Source organism: Oncorhynchus masou, chromosome 25 (assembly GCF_036934945.1).
Source record: "Oncorhynchus masou masou isolate Uvic2021 chromosome 25, UVic_Omas_1.1, whole genome shotgun sequence".
Taxonomy (NCBI): Eukaryota; Metazoa; Chordata; class Actinopteri; order Salmoniformes; family Salmonidae; genus Oncorhynchus; species Oncorhynchus masou.
The window spans coordinates 4,377,924-4,402,057 of record NC_088236.1 but is presented as its reverse complement, the minus strand read 5'-3'; the positions used below and the strand labels follow the sequence as shown (position 1 = coordinate 4,402,057).

Sequence of the window (24,134 nt, the reverse complement as noted above, 5' to 3'; positions counted from 1 at the left end):
GTCTCCAATTTTTTTTTTGAAATGCTGCCTGAAATCTCTGTGCTCTCGTCTTCTTATATGGAGACTTCATTTAGAGTCTTTCATTCAGTGGCAGTCCTAGTGCAGGTGGCGCGTCTGTGAATACGGCGCCGATTCAATTGCAGAGCCTCACTCTTAGTCGAGTACCGTATCATTAATTTTAAGTTACTGAGAGCACCATATCATTACCGGCCAGAATAGAAAAAGTGTGTCACCAAAACAGCTGATTTGCATACAGAGATCTGTCTCCCAGTGTTGCCAATATTGCGGGTTTATCAGATTTCATTACTAAAAAAAAAAAAATAGAAAAACATAGATAAGAGAAACTCTCATACAGATCATGAAATATAGTTTCATATGATGTTTTGTTTGTGGGATGCTGGTTTATCCAAATTACATTCAATTCTAGCCAATCTAATATGCCACCTATCTTTTCCCGAATTTAAAACATGTGTAAGGCTATGTGATTTAACATTGTAGCGCATCGACGAAATAATCAATGAAAGCAATGTTAAACAAATATGATCCCAGTGTAAATAGAAATGATGACGATACCTGCTGTCAATTTTGTGGAGAACAGCACCATCTTGCTTAAAGAGAAGTCGTGGCGTCTCTGTGAAGTGTGTATATACAGTGTTCTACTGTCCTCTAGCGGACGAAGAGACGCGGAGCAGCTGATCTGGGATTAACACAAGAGATCACTCCCCTTTATCAAAACGAAACTAAATGGTTGAACAGTTTAGGATCGGTTTCAAATTTGAAAAATGCTGAATGCGACTCAAGAATAAACGACGGACATCGATCAAATAGATTGCTACGGTAAAGACAATATAGCCTTGATAATTTGTTCCTATATACTGCAGAAGTAGATTTAGCGACCCCCGGGAACAGGAAAGTTAGTTGGCTCTACCTCATAGAAACGAAGGACGCACAACAACATACTTGACCCATGGCAAATGCGTCATTGAAAGAGGTATGTATGTGTACCCTAAAGATAAAATTAAGAAAAAAACAACATTCTAATCTAGCCTATATGAATCAGTATGTGTAGTTAAACGTATTTAAACTTGCTCATTACATTTCAATCTACTCATTTATGTAATCGAAGATTCCCAAATGATACACAGTGTAACGTTACCTTACAGTCGACGTGGTTGAGTCTGCACACTTGTCCGTGTGGATTTGAGTCCGTTTTGGCTCCATCGAGCTCTATGGCAGACCGAAATGATTCATCGGAGCACTAATATCAGCTTAATTCCATTGAAAGTAAATCGACGAAATATGATTTTAGTGCTACCATGCTTTTAGCGAAACCCAACCCAGGTATATGGCCTCGTGATAGACTAGTTGTTTATCAAAATGCAGGTGGCAACCATCACTCCTGTGTTTCAATGGCACGTTGTGTTAGCTAATGCACAACTGAGTGAAACAGTATAACTTTAGACCGTCCCCTCGCGTGAACCTGGGACCCTCTGCACACATCAACAACAGTCACCCACGAAGCATCGTTATACCCATCGCTCCACAAAAGCCGCGGCCCCTTGCATGTATTTTACAGTGCATGTATGGTCAGACTTTTAATTTTTAATTTAACCAGGCAAGTCAGTTAAGAACAAATTCTTATTTTCAATGACGGCCTGGGAACAGTGGGTTAACTGTTCAGGGGCAGAACGACAGATTTGTACCTTGTCAGCTCGGGGGTTTGAACTTGCAACCTTCCGGCTACTAGTCCCAACGCTCTAACCACTAGGCCTCCCCTGATAAGGTCTCATAATGAACCATCTATCATTGTGCTATTTATGTCACACTCATTTACGTATTGAACTCGCTGAACGCTTCATGTTTTTCAGGTCTTTTCAGATGTCACTCTCACTGTAGATCCGAACACTTTCAAAGAGCCCAACCAGGTGAAGTACATTCTCACTGGATGTGGTAAACACATTACAGGAACCTTGCATTACGAAGTGCGTGGATCATTTGATGAAATAGAGGACCTGTTTGTGAAGATGTCAAGTCTAGACAGATATGCCGCCCCCAATCTCAGAGACAGTCCTCTTCGTCACCAACAGCGTCCTCGGTCACCTAGTCCAGTGAAACCAGTGGCCATAGTTGGAGCCGTTTGGGATTTCATCCAACAGAGATGCTCAAAGGAGTTGAAGAGAATCCAAGGGGAAGACGTCTTAATTAATAAACCTCGTGACAAAATGGTGGTGACCTTTCAAAGCCACACAAAAGACCCGGTTCGGGTTCATTTCGCCAGAGAGCGCTTTGTCACGTTCTATCAGAGACTCGCCACAGATCTGAAAGTGAAGACTTACAGCTTGGATCCACATTACTACAAAAGCTTGCAGGGACAGTTTCCAGAACTTTTGATTGAAGGAGGCCCCAGTAAAGACAATACTACAGTGACAGGGCGCTACATGCATATTGTGATGTTGGAGGATTTTCTACGGCATGGCTCCAGTTCCCCTGTGACATCACAACGAACCCTGACACCCCAGAGAGTTAGCCCCCGAGCCTCTGGTACTACACGCAACAAGCAATCAGACGACAAAGAAGAAGAAGAGTCATGTCCGATTTGTCTGGAGACCATTAAAGAGGACAGAAAGAAGACGTTGGCATGTAAACACTCGTTCTGTAGAGGTTGTCTGGAGAAGGCGTTCGAGACCAAACCTGTCTGTCCAACCTGTGGGGCAGTCTATGGGGAACTGAAGGGGACGCAGCCAAAGGGCGGGACTATGGCTGTTACTAAGGAAAGATCTTCTTTGTCTGGATATGACAAGTATGGAACAATCGTGATTCAGTACCACATTCCAAGTGGAATACAGAAGGTAAGCGAGTTAAACATTCAAACTACATACAAAGCCACTATTCTACCACGGACATATAACTAGCAGTGCTGTGCATTTTTTCATCCTTTCCTAGTTTTCATCCTTTCTTAGTTTATCCTTCCTAGCGAATGTCCTTCCTTCAGCAAGACGATGGCCAGAATCCCCAAGCACCCACCCTTTTTACGTGATCAAAGATGCGCAAATCTACACAGAGCCTTGCTCATGTCGATCCTCTTATGTTCTACTGATTTGGTCACATAGGAGGAGCATCCCAACCCAGGTCAGACTTACCAGGGTGCATCACGTACAGCGTATCTCCCAGATTCCTCAGAGGGCAGGAATGTTCTGGCTCTCCTGAAGAGGGCCTTCGACCAGCGACTCACGTTCACTATTGGCCGATCTTCCACCACAGGCATGGAAAACATGGTCACGTGGAACGACATTCACCATAAAACCTCCAGGAGTGGAGGCACCAGTTGGTAAGTACAGTATGGATGGATGCACTCCATTCTGTAGAACGGTTACCTGTTGGTAATGCATGACTTACACGTATAATGAGCTAATTACAAGACATTTTATAAACTGGGTGGTCCGATCCTTGAATGCTGATTGGTTGACAGCCGTGGTATATCAGACCGTATACAGGTGTGACAAAACATTTATTTTAACTGTTCTGATTACATTGGTAACCAGTTTATAATAGCAATAAGGCACCTCAAAGGTTTGTGATATATAACCAATATACCACAGCTAAGGGCTGTGTCCAGGCACCTCTGGGGTATATAACCAATATACCACGGCTAAGGGCTGTGTCCAGACACCTCTGGGGTATATAACCAATATACCACGGCTAAGGGCTGTGTCCAGACACCTCTGGGGTATATAACCAATATACCACGGCTAAGGGCTGTGTCCAGACACCTCTGGGGTATATAACCAATATACCACGGCTAAGGGCTGTATCCAGACACCTCTGGGGTATATAACCAATATACCACGGCTAAGGGCTGTGTCCAGACACCTCTGGGGTATATAACCAATATACCACGGCTAAGGGCTGTGTCCAGACACCTCTGGGGTATATAACCAATATACCACAGCTAAGGGCTGTGTCCAGACACCTCTGGGGTATATAACCAATATACCACGGCTAAGGGCTGTGTCCAGACACCTCTGGGGTATATAACCAATATACCACGGCTAAGGGCTGTGTCCAGACACCTCTGGGGTATATAACCAATATACCACGGCTAAGGGCTGTGTCCAGACACCTCTGGGGTATATAACCAATATACCACAGCTAAGGGCTGTGTCCAGACACCTCTGGGGTATATAACCAATATACCACGGCTAAGGGCTGTGTCCAGACACCTCTGGGGTATATAACCAATAGACCACGGCTAAGGGCTGTGTCCAGACACCTCTGGGGTATATAACCAATATACCACGGCTAAGGGCTGTGTCCAGACACCTCTGGGGTATATAACCAATATACCACGGCTAAGGGCTGTGTCCAGACACCTCTGGGGTATATAACCAATATACCACGGCTAAGGGCTGTGTCCAGACACCTCTGGGGTATATAACCAATATACCACGGCTAAGGGCTGTGTCCAGACACCTCTGGGGTATATAACCAATATACCACAGCTAAGGGCTGTGTCCAGACACCTCTGGGGTATATAACCAATATACCACGGCTAAGGGCTGTGTCCAGACACCTCTGGGGTATATAACCAATAGACCACGGCTAAGGGCTGTGTCCAGACACCTCTGGGGTATATAACCAATATACCACGGCTAAGGGCTGTGTCCAGACACCTCTGGGGTATATAACCAATATACCACGGCTAAGGGCTGTGTCCAGACACCTCTGGGGTATATAACCAATAGACCACGGCTAAGGGCTGTGTCCAGGCACCTCTGGGGTATATAACCAATATACCACGGCTAAGGGCTGTGTCCAGGCACCTCTGGGGTATATAACCAATATACCACGGCTAAGGGCTGTGTCCAGACACCTCTGGGGTATATAACCAATAGACCACGGCTAAGGGCTGTATCCAGACACCTCTGGGGTATATAACCAATATACCACGGCTAAGGGCTGTGTCCAGACACCTCTGGGGTATATAACCAATATACCACAGCTAAGGGCTGTGTCCAGACACCTCTGGGGTATATAACCAATATACCACGGCTAAGGGCTGTGTCCAGACACCTCTGGGGTATATAACCAATATACCACGGCTAAGGGCTGTGTCCAGACACCTCTGGGGTATATAACCAATATACCACGGCTAAGGGCTGTGTCCAGACACCTCTGGGGTATATAACCAATATACCACGGCTAAGGGCTGTGTCCAGACACCTCTGGGGTATATAACCAATATACCACGGCTAAGGGCTGTGTCCAGACACCTCTGGGGTATATAACCAATATACCACGGCTAAGGGCTGTGTCCAGACACCTCTGGGGTATATAACCAATATACCACGGCTAAGGGCTGTGTCCAGACACCTCTGGGGTATATAACCAATATACCACGGCTAAGGGCTGTGTCCAGACACCTCTGGGGTATATAACCAATATACCACGGCTAAGGGCTGTGTCCAGACACCTCTGGGGTATATAACCAATATACCACGGCTAAGGGCTGTGTCCAGACACCTCTGGGGTCTATAACCAATATACCACGGCTAAGGGCTGTGTCCAGGCACCTCTGGGGTATATAACCAATATACCACGGCTAAGGGCTGTGTCCAGGCACCTCTGGGGTATATAACCAATATACCACGGCTAAGGGCTGTGTCCAGACACCTCTGGGGTATATAACCAATAGACCACGGCTAAGGGCTGTATCCAGACACCTCTGGGGTATATAACCAATATACCACGGCTAAGGGCTGTGTCCAGACACCTCTGGGGTATATAACCAATAGACCACGGCTAAGGGCTGTGTCCAGACACCTCTGGGGTATATAACCAATATACCACGGCTAAGGGCTGTGTCCAGACACCTCTGGGGTATATAACCAATATACCACGGCTAAGGGCTGTGTCCAGACACCTCTGGGGTATATAACCAATATACCACAGCTAAGGGCTGTGTCCAGACACCTCTGGGGTATATAACCAATATACCACGGCTAAGGGCTGTGTCCAGACACCTCTGGGGTATATAACCAATATACCACGGCTAAGGGCTGTGTCCAGACACCTCTGGGGTATATAACCAATATACCACGGCTAAGGGCTGTGTCCAGGCACCTCTGGGGTATATAACCAATATACCACAGCTAAGGGCTGTGTCCAGACACCTCTGGGGTATATAACCAATATACCACGGCTAAGGGCTGTATCCAGACACCTCTGGGGTATATAACCAATAGACCACGGCTAAGGGCTGTGTCCAGGCACCTCTGGGGTATATAACCAATATACCACGGCTAAGGGCTGTGTCCAGACACCTCTGGGGTATATAACCAATATACCACGGCTAAGGGCTGTGTCCAGGCACCTCTGGGGTATATAACCAATATACCACGGCTAAGGGCTGTGTCCAGACACCTCTGGGGTATATAACCAATAGACCACGGCTAAGGGCTGTATCCAGACACCTCTGGGGTATATAACCAATATACCACAGCTAAGGGCTGTGTCCAGACACCTCTGGGGTATATAACCAATATACCACGGCTAAGGGCTGTGTCCAGACACCTCTGGGGTATATAACCAATATACCACGGCTAAGGGCTGTGTCCAGGCACCTCTGGGGTATATAACCAATATACCACGGCTAAGGGCTGTGTCCAGACACCTCTGGGGTATATAACCAATAGACCACGGCTAAGGGCTGTGTCCAGACACCTCTGGGGTATATAACCAATATACCACGGCTAAGGGCTGTGTCCAGGCACCTCTGGGGTATATAACCAATATACCACGGCTAAGGGCTGTTTCCAGACACCTCTGGGGTATATAACCAATAGACCACGGCTAAGGGCTGTATCCAGACACCTCTGGGGTATATAACCAATATACCACAGCTAAGGGCTGTGTCCAGACACCTCTGGGGTATATAACCAATATACCACGGCTAAGGGCTGTGTCCAGACACCTCTGGGGTATATAACCAATATACCACGGCTAAGGGCTGTGTCCAGGCACCTCTGGGGTATATAACCAATATACCACGGCTAAGGGCTGTGTCCAGGCACCTCTGGGGTATATAACCAATATACCACGGCTAAGGGCTGTGTCCAGGCACCTCTGGGGTATATAACCAATATACCACGGCTAAGGGCTGTGTCCAGACACCTCTGGGGTATATAACCAATATACCACGGCTAAGGGCTGTGTCCCGGCACCTCTGGGGTATATAACCAATACACCACGGCTAAGGGCTGTGTCCAGGCACCTCTGGGGTATATAACCAATAGACCACGGCTAAGGGCTGTGTCCAGACACCTCTGGGGTATATAACTAATATACCACGGCTAAGGGCTGTGTCCAGACACCTCTGGGGTTTGTGATATATAACCAATATACCACGGCTAAGGGCTGTGTCCAGACACCTCTGGGGTATATAACCAATAGACCACGGCTAAGGGCTGTGTCCAGGCACCTCTGGGGTATATAACCAATATACCACGGCTAAGGGCTGTGTCCAGGCACTCCGCGTCATGTTAAATCAGCCATGGGAGGCTGGCTCATAATAATGGCTGGAACGGAGCGGAGGGAATGGAATCAAACACATGGAAACCGTATGTTTGATGTTTTTGATACCATTCCATGTATTTCGCTCCAGCCATTACCACAAAGCCTGTTTTCCTCAATGAAGGTGCCACCAACCTTCTATATTGTCCATATACCACACCCCCAGGGCCTTAATTGCTTAATTATAAAGGGGGTTATGCATTCTCATATCATGTATTTCAATGCATTATAACGGCATCCTACTGCATTAGATCTGCAAGATTGAAGCGTTACCTTAAATTCCATTATAGGAAGTACATACTCAAAAGGGGGACCGTCGTTATGAACTTACGTTGTTTTTTGTTTTGATGGTTTCCCAGCTATGGATACCCTGACCCCGACTACCTGAGACGTCTACAGGATGAACTGAAGGTCAAAGGGATCTATTGACATGTCATCTGCATGTCTCGCAACTACCCATATGCAAGAATGAAGAAAGAGAGGTCACAAATACATCTGGTACACACAGCTGCTTCAGGTTGTGAAATGAGGATTGTTACATTTCCCCAACAAGAAAACCAAATAATGTCACTAAAACAGAAGGGGTACTTAACAGTCACTGATAATCAGAACAAAACAGGTTTTAGGAGGGGTTCTGAAAGACAGTCATGGGCGTGTCTCACCGTGGTAACGACACCCACCGTGCTAACGACACCCACCGTGGTAACGACACCCACCGTGCTAACGACACCCACCGTGCTAACGACACCCACCGTGCTAACGACACCCACCGTGCTAACGACACCCACCGTGGTAACGACACCCACCGTGGTAACGACACTCACCGGGGTAACGACACCCACCGGGGTAACGACACCCACCGGGGTAACGACACCCACCGGGGTAACGACACCCACCGGGGTAACGACACCCACCGGGGTAACGACACCCACCGTGGTAACGACACCCACCGTGAGCGCCCACTAGATCTGCCCAAGAAGAGGCAAACAAAAGGCCACACACCAAACTTAAAAGGAATCAGGAAACAAACAAAAACGGTGAGCAAAACAACAACAAAAAACAAGATCAGACAAAGGAATGTTAGACTAGAAATCGCACAGGGATCGCCCACTAAAAACAGAAAAAGACCCCCCCCCCATCTCCCACTCACAGAAACCATTCAGAGTAAAGAACCCCCCCCCCCCCCATCTCCCACTCACAGAAACCATTCAGAGTAAAGAACCCCCCCCCCCCATCTCCCACTCACAGAAACCATTCAGAGTAAAGAACCCCCCCCCATCTCCCACTCACAGAAACCATTCAGAGTAAAGAACCCCCCCCATCTCCCACTCACAGAAACCATTCAGAGTAAAGAACCCCCCATCTCACACTCACAGAAACCATTCAGAGTAAAGAACCCCACCCCCATCTCCCACTCACAGAAACCATTCAGAGTAAAGAACAACCCCCCCCCACCTCCCACTCACAGAAACCATTCAGAGTAAAGAACCCCCCCCCCCATCTCCCACTCACAGAAACCATTCAGAGTAAAGAACCCCCCCCCATCTCCCACTCACAGAAACCATTCAGAGTAAAGAACCCCCCCCCCATCTCCCACTCACAGAAACCATTCAGAGTAAAGAACCCCCCATCTCACACTCACAGAAACCATTCAGAGTAAAGAACCCCCCCCCATCTCCCACTCACAGAAACCATTCAGAGTAAAGAACCCCCCCCCCATCTCCCACTCACAGAAACCATTCAGAGTAAAGAACCCCCCATCTCCCACTGACAGAAACCATTCAGAGTAAAGAACCCCCCCCATCTCCCACTGACAGAAACCATTCAGAGTAAAGAACCCCCCCCATCTCCCACTGACAGAAACCATTCAGAGTAAAGAACCCCCCCCCCCCATCTCCCACTCACAGAAACCATTCAGAGTAAAGAACCCCCCCCCCCGCATCTCCCACTCACAGAAACCATTCAGAGTAAAGAACCCCCCCCCATCTCCCACTCACAGAAACCATTCAGAGTAAAGAACCCCCCCCCATCTCACACTCACAGAAACCATTCAGAGTAAAGAAATTGAAACAAATTGTGGTTTCTTCTATTAATTTATTGAACATAAACAAGTACATAAGCTACTATTTTCATAACTTGTAAAAAGCCCCCCCCCAAAAAAAAGCTGAATTCATTTGAAGAATAAAGAAAAAGCTGTAAACTCAATACAGAAAATATTTGGCCTTGTTTGTTGTGACAAAATACTCAGTATGTATTGTTATATTACCATTAATTCATGTCTATAAGGCACCAAATGATAAGTAGCATAATAATATAGTACTTAAAAAAATAAAATACTAAGACACCCAGATAAGAGATCAAAGTATACCGCTGACCATCATATTGCTCACCTACTAATTAACATTTCTTGTGAAATATTTGACTTAAGTTTGTATCTCCTAAGTTCCTTTTTTAAATTAAATTTAAATTTTATTGATATTCATGACGTCATCTCTTGGTGCACTTGATTTATGTGTTTCCAGTTGCAACACTATACCCTTCTTCATTAGATACATGACACTGTGGCACTGCTAAAAAAAATGTCAGTAATACAGATTATAAACGAAATATTAGTAACAAAACGTCTTTGGGATCTTAATAAACCAAAGTCACGAAACCAACGACCATCTGATCAGGTTCGTGTTACTATTCCAACGACCGATATTATTAAAACAATATTAATGTGATTTGGCCACTGAATTATGGAATATAAAAAATGAACAACGCGATGCTAATTTAATTCCCCGTCTGTGTTTATATTTGTTACAATAACCTGACATATATTTAAAATGGTAAAATCATTAGTCATTCATTTTTGTTTTATTAAAAAAAAATATATATATGACCTGTTTTCTACAGTACTGTTTTTTTTTGCTAGGAAACTTAAGACTTGTATCATGTACAGAGTGGTTGGTGTCCTCTATGACCAATGTCTACTTTAAACTAACATCCATTCTTAGAAATATATCATTTACAATGAACAGAAGGGTTAGAATACATCAATCTGAGCTCTGATTGGTCATTAAAATCACAGCAATATATACACATAAACAACAGCAGCAAACACCAATGCTTAATATGTATAGAAGCCCCAGAACAAAAGGAAACTATTTAAAATGTTCTTTTAAATTGGGGTGTCGATTATACAATCCACCCATAGTTTTAAATCAAAAGTACAAATATAAATCTGAAATGTTTTATTTTATATTTGAAAATAGGTGTTGAACTGGTTGTGAGTGGTATGTGCGTGAAACTTTGTGAATTGACAAATGTATAAATTCTTGACTGGAATCAGTCTTCGCCATTGTAAACCAGTAGACCCCCTTATAAAAGGAGAAGAAACCAATATATACATTTCTTGGTATGGTATGTGAAGGAAATTGATCTACTTCCTAAATTAACACAGCATACATTTCTGCTCATTTTTTTGACGACATGTCAGTCAAGGGTCTTACACCAGGGTCGGATTCAATCGGACTGCCCATTTTGGGCTATGCACCATTTAAAAGGCAATGTTACCACGATTGAGGAGATGGCCTAAGTAAACGCTGCAGATGTCGGCCTCGAATGGGAAATTACCTTTAAAATGTCAACTGCACTAAAATGCGGACCGTGCGCAGTCCTAATTGAATCCTGGCCTTAATGTCGATTCTACTCAATGTATTGAATCCTGGCCTTAATGTCGATTCTACTCAATGTATTGAATCCTGGCCTTAATGTCGATTCTACTCAATGTATTGAATCCTGGCCTTAATGTCGATTCTACTCAATGTATTGAATCCTGGCCTTAATGTCGATTCTACTCAATGTATTGAATCCTGGCCTTAATGTCGATTCTACTCATTATTTTCCTGTGTGCCTCAGTCTACATGGAATGGTTACCAATATAACGTATACACACACACACACACGTTATATTGGTAACAATTCCATGTTATATATACACAGTACCAGTCAAACGTTTGGACACACCTACTCATTCAAGGGTTTTTCTTTATTCTACATTGTTGAATAATAGTGAAGACATCAAAACTATGGAATCATGTAGTAACCAAAACAGTGTTAAATAAATCCTTTGCCATGACAGCTTTGCACACTCTTGGCATTCTCTCAACCAGCTTCATGAGGCATTCTCTCAACCAGCTTCACCTGGAATGAATTTCAATTAACAGGTATGCCTTGTTAAAAGTGAATGTGGAATTTATTTCCTTAATGCATTTGAACCAATCAGTTCTGTTGTGACAAGGTAGGGGTGATATACAGAAGAAAGACCTATTTGGTAAAATACCTATTTGGCAAGAACATCTCTAATAAGCAAAGAGAAACGGCAGTCCATCATTAGTTTAAGACATGAAGGTCTGTGAATACTGAAAATGTCAAGAAATTTTAAAGTTTCTTCAAATGCAGTCGCAAAAACCATCAAGCGCTATGATGAAACTGGCACTCATGAGGACCGCCACAGGAACGGAAGACCCAGAGTTACCTCTGCTGCAGAGGATAAGTTCATTAGAGTTACCAGCCTCAGAAATTGCAAGCCAAATAAATGCTTCAGAGTTCAAGTAACAAGACAGATCAACATCAACTGTTCAGAGGAGACTGCGTGACTCAGGCCTTTATGGTCCAATTGTTGCAAAGAAACCACTACTAAAGGACACCGATAAGAAGAAGAGACTTGATTGGGCCAAGAAACACACGCAATGGACATTAGACTGTCCTTTGGTCTGGAGTCCAAATTTGATTTTTTTCCAGGCGAACCTGGTTGAGAGAATGCCAAGAGAATGCAACGATGTCATCAAGGCAAAGGATGGCTACTTTGAAGAATCTCATAAAATATTTTGATGTATTTAACACTTTTGGTTTCTACATGATTCCATATGTGTTATTTCATAGTTTTGATGTCTTCACTTATTCTACAATATAGAAAATAGTAAAAAATAAAAAAAAACCTGGAATGAGTAGGTGTGTCCAAACATTTGACTGGTACTGTGTGTATGTACACACACACACAAAATAGTCAAGTGGAAAATAATGTCGTTTTTTAGGTTATGAACCAGTTGTTGGAACAAATATATGACATTAAGAAACAGTGCATATCAACACCTTCAGTATACAGTGTACTTTAAAAAGGTACAACTCTATAGTAAACCAGGTCAGATGGATGGGACCTTTTTCCTAGTTATTTTTCCCGAAAAAGCCCACATTTACTAGCAAAAAGTCTCCAAATATTCACCAAAGAGTTTTACCGTTTTAAACATTCTCTACAAAAAATGAAATCGTACCAATCAGTCAAACAGAGACGCACTGTGTCTTCAGGAAAAGCAGGATTCTTCATAGTATTTAGAAACTTAGCAAAAATGTGTTCGTCCCTCAAGTTTTGTTGTGTTCCAAACTTTTAAGTTGTTTGTGTGTTCTCTGCGTTGATCGGAAGGAAACACTTTGCACGACGGGCCTCCGCAGCTCAAAAAAAAATCCAGCTTTGAGCTGAGAGGTGGAGGAGGAGAGGCAGCAGTATTGCTGTGTTGTTCATCCCGTGGCAGTCTGGTTGCCGATGACTCGTAGGATCTCTCGATGGATGCCAGCGTCTTGTGTGTTGATGCTCGTATCCCCCACCTGACCATCTTCATAACTGGACCAGAAGAAGAATCACACAAGAACACCACTTCTCAGTACCAACCCCCCATAGAACAAATTCCCTGTGGGAACTCTAGCTATTAATATAAGACTCTTGGAAAATGTCAAACCTAAATGTTTATTCACTTGTATTATCAAATACCGGTATGTGTTATTTCTTTAATAACAGACCACTTTGATAAACATTTAAAGGACCTTTAAACCTAGTCTTCTACCCTACCCTAGTCTGTTACCCTAACCCCCTAGTCTGTTTTCCTAACCCCCTAGTCTGCTACCCTAACCCCCTAGTCTGTTACCCTGACCCCTAGTCTGCTACCCTGACCCCTAGTCTACTACCCTGACCCCTAGTCTACTACCCTAACCCCTAGTCTACTACCCTAACCCCTAGTCTACTACCCTAACCCCTAGTCTACTACCCTAACCCCTAATCTACTACCCTAACCCCTAATCTTCTACCCTAACCCCTAATCTGCTACCCTAACCCCTAGTCTGCTACCCTAACCCCTAGTCTGCTACCCTAACCCCTAATCTGCTACCCTAACCCCTAGTCTAGTACCCTAACCCCTAGTCTACTACCCTAACCCCTAGTCTGCTACCCTAACCCCTAGTCTGCTACCCTAACCCCTAGTCTGCTACCCTAACCCCTAGTCTTCTACCCTAACCCCTAGTCTGCTACCCTAACCCCTAGTCTCCTACCCTAACCCCTAGTCTGCTACCCTAACCCCTAGTCTGCTACCCTAACCCCTAGTCTCCTACCCTAACCCCTAATCTGCTACCCTAACCCCTAGTCTCCTACCCTAACCCCTAATCTGCTACCCTAACCCCTAGTCTCCTACCCTAACACCTAATCTTCTACCCTAACCCCTAGTCTTCTACCCTAACCCCTAGTCTGCTACCCTAACTCCTAGTCTCCTACCCTAACTCCTAGTCTCCTACCCTAACCCCTAGTCTTCTACCCTAACCCCTAGTCTCATACCCTAACCCCTAGTCTACTACCCTAACCCCTAGTCTCCTACCCTAACCCCTAATCTACTACCCTAACCCCTAGTCTCCTACCCTAACCCCTAGTCTGCTACCCTAACCCCTAATCTGCTACCCTAACCCCTAGTCTACTACCCTAACCCCTAGTCTACTACCCTAACCCCTAGTCTACTACCCTAACCCGTAGTCTCCTACCCTAACCCCTAATCTGCTACCCTAACCCCTAGTCTACTACCCTAACCCCTAGTCTACTACCCTAACCCCTAGTCTCCTACCCTAACCCCTAATCTGCTACCCTAACCCCTAATCTGCTACCCTAACCCCTAGTCTACTACCCTAACCCCTACCTACTACCCTAACCCCTAGTCTACTACCCTAACGCCCAGTCTGCTACCCTAACGCCCAGTCTGCTACCCTAACCCCCAGTCTGCTACCCTAACCCCCAGTCTACTACCCTAACCCCCAGTCTACTACCCTAACCCCCAGTCTACTACCCTAACCCCTAGTCTACTACCCTAACCCGTAGTCTCCTACCCTAACCCCTAGTCTACTACCCTAACCCCTAGTCTACTACCCTAACCCCTAGTCTCCTACCCTAACCCCTAGTCTACTACCCTAACCCCTAATCTACTACCCTAACCCCTAGTCTACTACCCTAACCCCTAGTCTTCTACCCTAACCCCTAGTCTTCTACCCTAACCCCTAGTCTACTACCCTAACCCCCAGTCTACTACCCTAACCCCTAGTCTCCTACCCTAACCCCTAGTCTTCTACCCTAACCCCTAGTCTACTACCCTAACCCCTAGTCTACTACCCTAACCCCTAGTCTACTACCCTAACCCCTAGTCTCCTACCCTAACCCCTAGTCTTCTACCCTAACCCCTAGTCTACTACCCTAACCCCTAGTCTACTACCCTAACCCCTAGTCTCCTACCCTAACCCCTAATCTGCTACCCTAACCCCTAGTCTTCTACCCTAACCCCTAGTCTACTACCCTAACCCCTAGTCTACTACCCTAACCCCTAGTCTCCTACCCTAACCCCTAGTCTTCTACCCTAACCCCTAGTCTACTACCCTAACCCCTAGTCTACTACCCTAACCCCTAGTCTCCTACCCTAACCCCTAGTCTTCTACCCTAACCCCTAGTCTCCTACCCTAACCCCTAGTCTTCTACCCTAACCCCTAGTCTACTACCCTAACCCCTAGTCTACTACCCTAACCCCTAGTCTACTACCCTAACCCCTAGTCTACTACCCTAACCCCTAGTCTACTACCCTAACCCCTAGTCTCCTACCCTAACCCCTAGTCTACTACCCTAACCCCTAGTCTACTACCCTAACCCCTAGTCTACTACCCTAACCCCTAATCTTCTACCCTAACCCCTAGTCTCCTACCCTAACCCCTAGTCTCCTACCCTAACCCCTAGTCTTCTACCCTAACCCCTAGTCTACTACCCTAACCCCTAGTCTACTACCCTAACCCCTAATCTTCTACCCTAACCCCTAGTCTACTACCCTAACCCCTAGTCTCCTACCCTAACCCCTAGTCTTCTACCCTAACCCCTAGTCTACTACCCTAACCCCTAGTCTACTACCCTAACCCCTAGTCTACTACCCTAACCCCTAGTCTTCTACCCTAACCCCTAGTCTACTACCCTAACCCCTAGTCTACTACCCTAACCCCTAGTCTCCTACCCTAACCCCTAATCTGCTACCCTAACCCCTAGTCTTCTACCCTAACCCCTAGTCTACTACCCTAACCCCTAGTCTACTACCCTAACCCCTAGTCTCCTACCCTAACCCCTAGTCTTCTACCCTAACCCCTAGTCTACTACCCTAACCCCTAGTCTACTACCCTAACCCCTAGTCTACTACCCTAACCCCTAGTCTCCTACCCTAACCCCTAGTCTTCTACCCTAACCCCTAGTCTCCTACCCTAACCCCTAGTCTTCTACCCTAACCCCTAGTCTACTACCCTAACCCCTAGTCTACTACCCTAACCCCTAGTCTACTACCCTAACCCCTAGTCTACTACCCTAACCCCTAGTCTACTACCCTAACCCCTAGTCTCCTACCCTAACCCCTAGTCTACTACCCTAACCCCTAGTCTACTACCCTAACCCCTAGTCTACTACCCTAACCCCTAATCTACTACCCTAACCCCTAGTCTACTACCCTAACCCCTAGTCTTCTACCCTAACCCCTAGTCTACTACCCTAACCCCTAATCTACTACCCTAACCCCTAATCTACTACCCTAACCCCTAGTCTACTACCCTAACCCCTGGTCTGCTTTGATGAATTGGAGACGACTGTAAGGGCTGTCAATAAAGGGCATACCGTCCAATAACTACTGCAAGGAATACTGTTTAAGCCTACTTACAGGAAGAAGAAGCGTGTACAGACATGATCAGTGTTGGGAACGACCCAGATGTCCCCATGTTTGTGCAGGTCAGGGGATGTGATTACTGGAAGAGGACAAAGAGTTTATTGCAAAAACAATGCTATATATTCATTTTCAGAAATGTTTATTTATTTAGAAAATTAACATTTATTGTTTAATAAAAGAAATTCTGAAATTAAATCTTGTTCCCCCCTCCCCCCCCCTCACTATCTAATCATGGCATGGTGTTTGTTTAAAATCGTACCACTTGGTTTAATTTCAGAGAGACAAATAATCATTTTGTTTGGTGCAAAATTCTATACGGTACATCCAACTCACTCTCAGAGAAATAAGTAGTACTGCTCGGTTTTACACAGTCGAATGTAACAAATAACTACATTTTTAATAAAGAACTGTTCAAATAATACATTTGTAATATTTTTTTTCCCAATTCAATACAGTAATGAGATCTGTATGCAAAACATTTACATTTAGCAGATGCGCTTATCCTGAGTGACTTATAGTTCATGCATTCATCTTAAGATAACCACATATCCCAGTCAATTATACAGGAAACCAACATTCTATTCCAGCTACACAATGGATCTATTCAGATGTAGGATTTTAATTTGATAATTTTTGTTGCTGAGAATTTTCCTGCACAGTAGGAAATGCAACCTTGTAGTGTATTCAATGTTTTAAAAGGCTTCTAAAGTTATAATTTCCACTTTAAAATGTAAGACTATTTGTCCTTAAAAAAAATGTCAAACCTTAATTATAATCCACATAATTCACATTTCCTGTTGTTGCGGGATTATTTTCATGACATAGCATACTGGCTCAAATTAAGATCCTACATACATCTGTAGCGTTTTGTGAAAAAAACATTTGAATACATATTTGAAAATATGAACTTAAAGAAAATCTGTGAATAGGAATATTGTACACACAGGTAAGCAATACTTTGATGAAAAAGTCAGATGTGAAATATTTCATTTTGGAAATAAACTCTTTATATACACATATATTAAAATAGAGTTCACATGCAGTGACATCAGAAAGTGTAGGCACTTATTCCACATTTTGTTGCGTTACAACCTGAATTCAAAATGGATTACATAAAATTTGTTTTAGGTTATTGCTATTGTGAAAGGTGAATTCATCTCCCAGTGTCTGGTGGAAAGCAGACTGAACCAGGTTTTCCTCTAGAATTATGTCTGTGCTGAGCTCCATTCCGTGAATTTTTTATCCTGAAAAACTTCCCAGTCCTTAACAATTACAAGCTTTTCATAACATGATGCAGCCACCACTGTGCTTGAAAATATGTAGAGTGGTAATCAGTAATTTGTTGTATTGGATTTTCCCCAAACATAACACTTTATATTCAGGACAAATAGTGAATGGCTTCGCCACATTTTGGGGGCAGTATTACTTTGTTGCAAACAGGATGCATATTTTGGAATACTTTTAATCCCGTAAATGCTTCTTTCTTTTCTCTCTTGTCAAGTAGGTTAGTATTGTGGAATAACTACAATGTTGTTGATCCATCCTCAGTTTTCTCCTATCACAGCCATTAAACTCTGTAACTGTTTTAAAGTCACCATTGACCTCATGGTGAAATCTCTAAGCGGTTTCTTTCCTCTCCGGCAACTGAGTTAGGAAGGACGCCTGTATCGTTGTAGTGACTGGGTGTATTGATACACTGAGTTAGGAAGTACGCCTGTATCTTTGTAGTGACTGGGTGTATTGATACACTGAGTTAGGAAGGAGGCCTGTATCTTTGTAGTGACTGGGTGTATTGATACACTGAGTTAGGAAGGACGCCTGTATCTTTGTAGTGACTGGGTGTATTGATACACTGAGTTAGGAAGGATGCCTGTATCTTTGTAGTGACTGGGTGTATTGATACACTGAGTTAGGAAGGACGCCTGTATCTTTGTAGTGACTGGGTGTATTGATACACTGAGTTAGGAAGGAGGCCTGTATCTTTGTAGTGACTGGGTGTATTGATACACTGAGTTAGGAAGGACGCCTGTATCTTTGTAGTGACTGGGTGTATTGATACACTGAGTTAGGAAGGACGCCTGTATCTTTGTAGTGACTGGGTGTATTGATACACTGAGTTAGGAAGGACACCTGTATCTGTGTAGTGACTGGGTGTATTGATACACTGTCCAAAGTTTAATTAATATCTTCACCATGCTCAAAGGGATATTCAGTCTGCTTTTTATTTTATTTTTACCCATCTACCAATAGGTGCCCTTCTTTGCGAGGCATAGAGAAATCTCCCTGGTCTTTGTAGTTGAATCAGTGTTTGTAATTCACTGCTCGACTGAGGGACCTTACATATGATTGGATGTGTGGGGTACAGAGACGAGATATGTTTTAAACACTATTATTGCACACACAGTGAGACCATGCAACTTATTATGTGACTTGTGAAACACTTGTATTTTTTTAAACTCCTGAACATATTATGTCTTGCCATAACAAAGGGGTTGAATACTTATTGACACAAGACATTTCAGCTTTTAATTGTTTTAATTAATTTGTCACACATTTCGAAGAACGTAATTCCACTTTGACATGATGGGTAATTGTGTATAGGCCAGTGACATTTATTTATTAAAAACAAAAAAGTTATCCATTTTAATAAATTCAGACTGTACCAAAACAAAATGTGGAAGAAATCCCGGGGGTGTGAAAACATTCTGAAGACAGTGTATGTGTTCATGTCTCCATGGTTGTTCTGAGGTTACTCCGGCCCGGAGCACACGTACGTACCTTCACATAAGGCTATGCACTTCAGGTTCCGACTCTGCAGAAACTGGGGCTGCTGTCCTTTCTTTGTTGACTGCAAAAGGACACAACTCTAGTGAACACAACGTTCATTCCCCCAGTTAACACAACATTCATTCCCCCCAGTGAACACAACGTTCATTCCCCCAGTTAACACAACGTTCATCCCCCCAGTTAACACAACGTTCATTCCCCCAGTTAACACAACGGTCATTCCCCCCAGTTAACACAACGTTCATCCCCCCAGTTAACACAACGGTCATTCCCCCCAGTTAACACAACGTTCATTCCCCCAGTTAACACAACGGTCATTCCCCCAGTTAACACAACGGTCATTCCCCCAGTTAACACAACGGTCATTCCCCCCAGTTAACACAACGTTCATTCCCCCCAGTTAACACAACGGTCATTCCCCCAGTTAACACAACGCTCATTCCCCAGTTAACACAACGTTCATTCCCCCCAGTTAACACAACGCTCATTCCCCAGTTAACACAACGTTCATTCCCCCAGTTAACACAACGTTCATTCCCCCCAGTTAACACAACGTTCATTCCCCCAGTTAACACAACGGTCATTCCCCCCAGTTAACACAACGTTCATTCCCCCAGTTAACACCACGGTCATTCCCCCAGTGAACACAACGTTCATTCCCCCAGTGAACACAACGTTCATTCCCCCAGTTAACACAACGTTCATTCCCCCAGTTAACACAACGGTCATTCCCTCAGTGAACACAACGGTCATTCCCCCCAGTTAACACAACGGTCATTCCCCCAGTTAACACAACGGTCATTCCCCCCAGTTAACACAACGGTCATTCCCCCAGTGAACACAACGGTCATTCCCCCCAGTTAACACAACGGTCATTCCCCCCAGTTAACACAACGGTAATTCCCCCAGTTAACACAACGGTCATTCCCCCCAGTTAACACAACGGTCATTCCCCCCAGTTAACACAACGTTCATTCCCCCCAGTTAACACAACGGTCATTCCCCCAGTTAACACAACGGTCATTCCCCCAGTTAACACAACGTTCATTCCCCCAGTTAACACAACGGTCATTCCCCCAGTTAACACAACGGTCATTCCCCCAGTTAACACAACGGTCATTCCCCCAGTTAACACAACGGTCATTCCCCCAGTTAACACCACGGTCATTCCCCCAGTTAACACCACGGTCATTCCCCCAGTTAACACAACGTTCATTCCCCCAGTTAACACAACGTTCATTCCCCCAGTTAACACAACGGTCATTCCCCCCAGTTAACACAACGTTCATTCCCCCCAGTTAACACAACGGTCATTCCCCCCAGTTAACACAACGGTCAATCCCCCAGTTAACACAACGTTCATTCCCCCCAGTTAACACAACGGTCATTCCCCCCAGTTAACACAACGGTCATTCCCCCAGTTAACACAACGGTCATTCCCCCAGTTAACACAACGGTCATTCCCCCAGTTAACACCACGGTCATTCCCCCAGTTAACACCACGGTCATTCCCCCAGTTAACACAACGTTCATTCCCCCCAGTGAACACAACGGTCATTCCCCCCAGTTAACACCACGGTCATTCCCCCCAGTTAACACCAGTTTTAACACTGTACAGAAGTTAACACAACGGTCATTCCCCCCAGTTAACACCAGTTTTAACACTGTACAGAAGTGAACACAACGGTCATTCCCCCCAGTTAACACAACGGTCATTCCCCCAGTTAACACAACGGTCATTCCCCCAGTTAACACAACGGTCATTCCCCCAGTTAACACCACGGTCATTCCCCCAGTTAACACAACGGTCATTCCCCCAGTTAACACAACGTTCATTCCCCCCAGTTAACACAACGGTCATTCCCCCAGTTAACACAACGGTCATTCCCCCCAGTTAACACCAGTTTTAACACTGTACAGAAGTGAACACAACGGTCATTCCCCCAGTTAACACAACGGTCATTCCCCCCAGTTAACACAACGGTCATTCCCCCAGTTAACACAACGGTCATTCCCCCAGTTAACACAACGGTCATTCCCCCAGTTAACACAACGGTCATTCCCCCAGTTAACACAACGGTCATTCCCCCCAGTTAACACAACGTTCATTCCCCCCAGTTAACACCAGTTTTAACACCGTACAGAAGTGAACACAACGGTCATTCCCCCAGTGAACACAACGGTCATTCCCCCCAGTTAACACCAGTTTTAACACCGTACAGAAGTGAACACAACGTTCATTCCCCCCAGTTAACACCAGTTTTAACACTGTACAGAAGTGAACACAACGGTCATTCCCCCCAGTTAACACCAGTTTTAACACTGTACAGAAGTGAACACAACGTTCATTCCACCAGTTAACACCAGTTTTAACACCGTACAGAAGTGAACACAACGTTCATTCCCCCCAGTTAACACCAGTTTTAACACCGTACAGAAGTGAATACAACGTTCATTTACACCAGTTTTAACACTGTACAGAAGTGAACACAACGGTCATTCCCCCCAGTTAACACCAGTTTTAACACCAGTTTTAACACCGTACAGAAGTGAACACAACGTTCATTTCTCCCAGTTAACACCAGTTTTAACACCAGTTTTAACACCATACAGAAGTGAATACAACGTTCATTTACACCAGTTTTAACACTGTACAGAAGTGAACACAACGTTCATTTCCACCAGTTAACACCAGTTTTAACACCAGTTTTAACACCGTACAGAAGTGAATACAACGTTCATTTACACCAGTTTTAACACTGTACAGAAGTGAACACAACGTTCATTTCCACCAGTTAACACCAATTTTAACACCGTGCAGAAGTGAATACAACGTTCATTTACACCAGTTTTAACACTGTACAGAAGTGAACATAACGTTCATTTCCACCAGTTAACACCGTACAGAAGTGAACACAACGTTCATTTCCCCCAGTTAACACCAGTTTTAACACCGTACAGAAGTGAATATAACGTTAATTTACACCAGTTTTAACACTGTACAGAAGTGAACGCAACGTTCATTTACACCAGTTAACACCGTACAGAAGTGAACACAACGTTCATTTACACCAGTTAACACCGTACAGAAGTGAACACAACGTTCATTTCCCCCAGTTAACACCAGTTTTAACACCGTACAGAAGTGAACACAACGTTCATTTACACCAGTTTTAACACTGTACAGAAGTGAACACAACGTTCATTTACACCAGTTTTAACACCGTACAGAAGTGAACACAACGTTCATTTACACCAGTTTTAACACTGTACAGAAGTGAACACAACGTTCATTTTCACCAGTTTTAACACCGTACAGAAGTGAATACAACGTTCATTTTCACCAGTTTTAACACCGTACAGAAGTGAACACAACGTTCATTTACACCAGTTTTAACACTGTACAGAAGTGAACATAACGTTCATTTCCACCAGTTAACACCAGTTTTAACACCGTACAGAAGTGAACACAACGTTCATTTACACCAGTTTTAACACTGTACAGAAGTGAACACAACGTTCATTTTCACCAGTTTTAACACCGTACAGAAGTGAATACAACGTTCATTTTCACCAGTTTTAACACCGTACAGAAGTGAACACAACGTTCATTTACACCAGTTTTAACACTGTACAGAAGTGAACATAACGTTCATTTCCACCAGTTAACACCAGTTTTAACACCGTACAGAAGTGAATATAACGTTAATTTACACCAGTTTTAACACTGTACAGAAGTGAACGCAACATTCATTTACACCAGTTAACACCGTACAGAAGTGAACACAACGGTCATTTCCCCCAGTTAACACCAGTTTTAACACCGTACAGAAGTGAACACAACGTTCATTTTCATCAGTTTTAACACCGTACAGAAGTGGACACAACGTTCATTTCCCCCAGTTAACACCAGTTTTAACACCGCACTATACAGAAGTTTTGGTGAGTTTTCATTCTGATTACCTGTAAGTTGGTCTTGTTTGTAGCAGTATCGTCCTTCGAAGTAACTTTCAGCTGTTTTTTGTTCATCCCTGAATGGGAGAGATGTTATTATAACAATCAGGACAACATTTGGTCTGCAAATCAGACACTGCTCTGCTCTGAAAACACGTTTAAAAAAAAACAAACATAAAAAATAAAAAACAGGAGAGTACATAAATCTTGACTTTATTGTGCAGAAAGAACATGTCGGTCACAGTGTCTTGGTTCACGTACTGCAGAGTTTATCTGTTACATTGTAACTGTAACTACTCTGGTAGGACAACATTCTCAGTCACACATAACTGTAACTACTCTGGTAGGACAACAGACTCAGTCACACATAACTGTAACTACTCTGGTAGGACAACAGACTCAGTCACACATAACTGTAACTACTCTGGTAGGACAACAGACTCAGTCACACATAACTGTAACTACTCTGGTAGGACAACAGACTCAGTCACACATAACTGTAACTACTCTGGTAGGACAACAGACTCAGTCACACATAACTGTAACTACTCTGGTAGGACAACAGACTCAGTCACACATAACTGTAACTACTCTGGTAGGACAACAGACTCAGTCACACATAACTGTAACTACTCTGGTAGGACAACAGACTCAGTCACACATAACTGTAACTACTCTGGTAGGACAACAGACTCAGTCACACATAACTGTAACTACTCTGGTAGGACAACAGACTCAGTCACACATAACTGTAACTACTCTGGTAGGACAACATTCTCAGTCACA

At 44.1% G+C, this 24,134-nt stretch overlaps 2 protein-coding genes across 4 annotated transcripts in view; one reads left to right on the top strand and one right to left on the bottom strand.

The window, feature by feature from the left end:
- The first annotated feature begins 721 nt into the window (after positions 1-721).
- si:dkey-3h3.3 (uncharacterized protein LOC100144568 homolog) lies at positions 722-8,999 on the top strand. 2 transcript variants are annotated; one of them, XM_064936573.1, is made up of 4 exons: positions 722-991; positions 1,869-2,849; positions 3,111-3,328; positions 7,929-8,999. In XM_064936573.1, exons 1-4 carry the CDS (start codon positions 968-970, stop codon positions 7,996-7,998), a joined length of 1,293 nt encoding a protein of 430 aa, XP_064792645.1. In that variant the 5' UTR covers positions 722-967; the 3' UTR covers positions 7,999-8,999. The 2 variants fall into 2 exon arrangements, with proteins under 2 accessions (XP_064792645.1, XP_064792646.1); XM_064936574.1 differs by having other exon boundaries at positions 725-837.
- A 644-nt stretch (positions 9,000-9,643) lies between these two features.
- Positions 9,644-24,134, bottom strand: part of LOC135513699 (protein mono-ADP-ribosyltransferase PARP8-like) — a 104,329-nt gene continuing 89,838 nt past the window's right edge. For both annotated transcript variants that reach the window (XM_064936571.1, XM_064936572.1), the window contains 4 exons: positions 23,358-23,425; positions 19,386-19,455; positions 16,602-16,686; positions 9,644-13,234 (listed from right to left, as the gene is read on the bottom strand). In XM_064936571.1, coding sequence (XP_064792643.1) covers positions 13,132-13,234; positions 16,602-16,686; positions 19,386-19,455; positions 23,358-23,425 — 326 coding nt within the window. In that variant the 3' untranslated portion in view covers positions 9,644-13,131. The remainder of the gene's footprint in view (positions 13,235-16,601; positions 16,687-19,385; positions 19,456-23,357; positions 23,426-24,134) is intronic.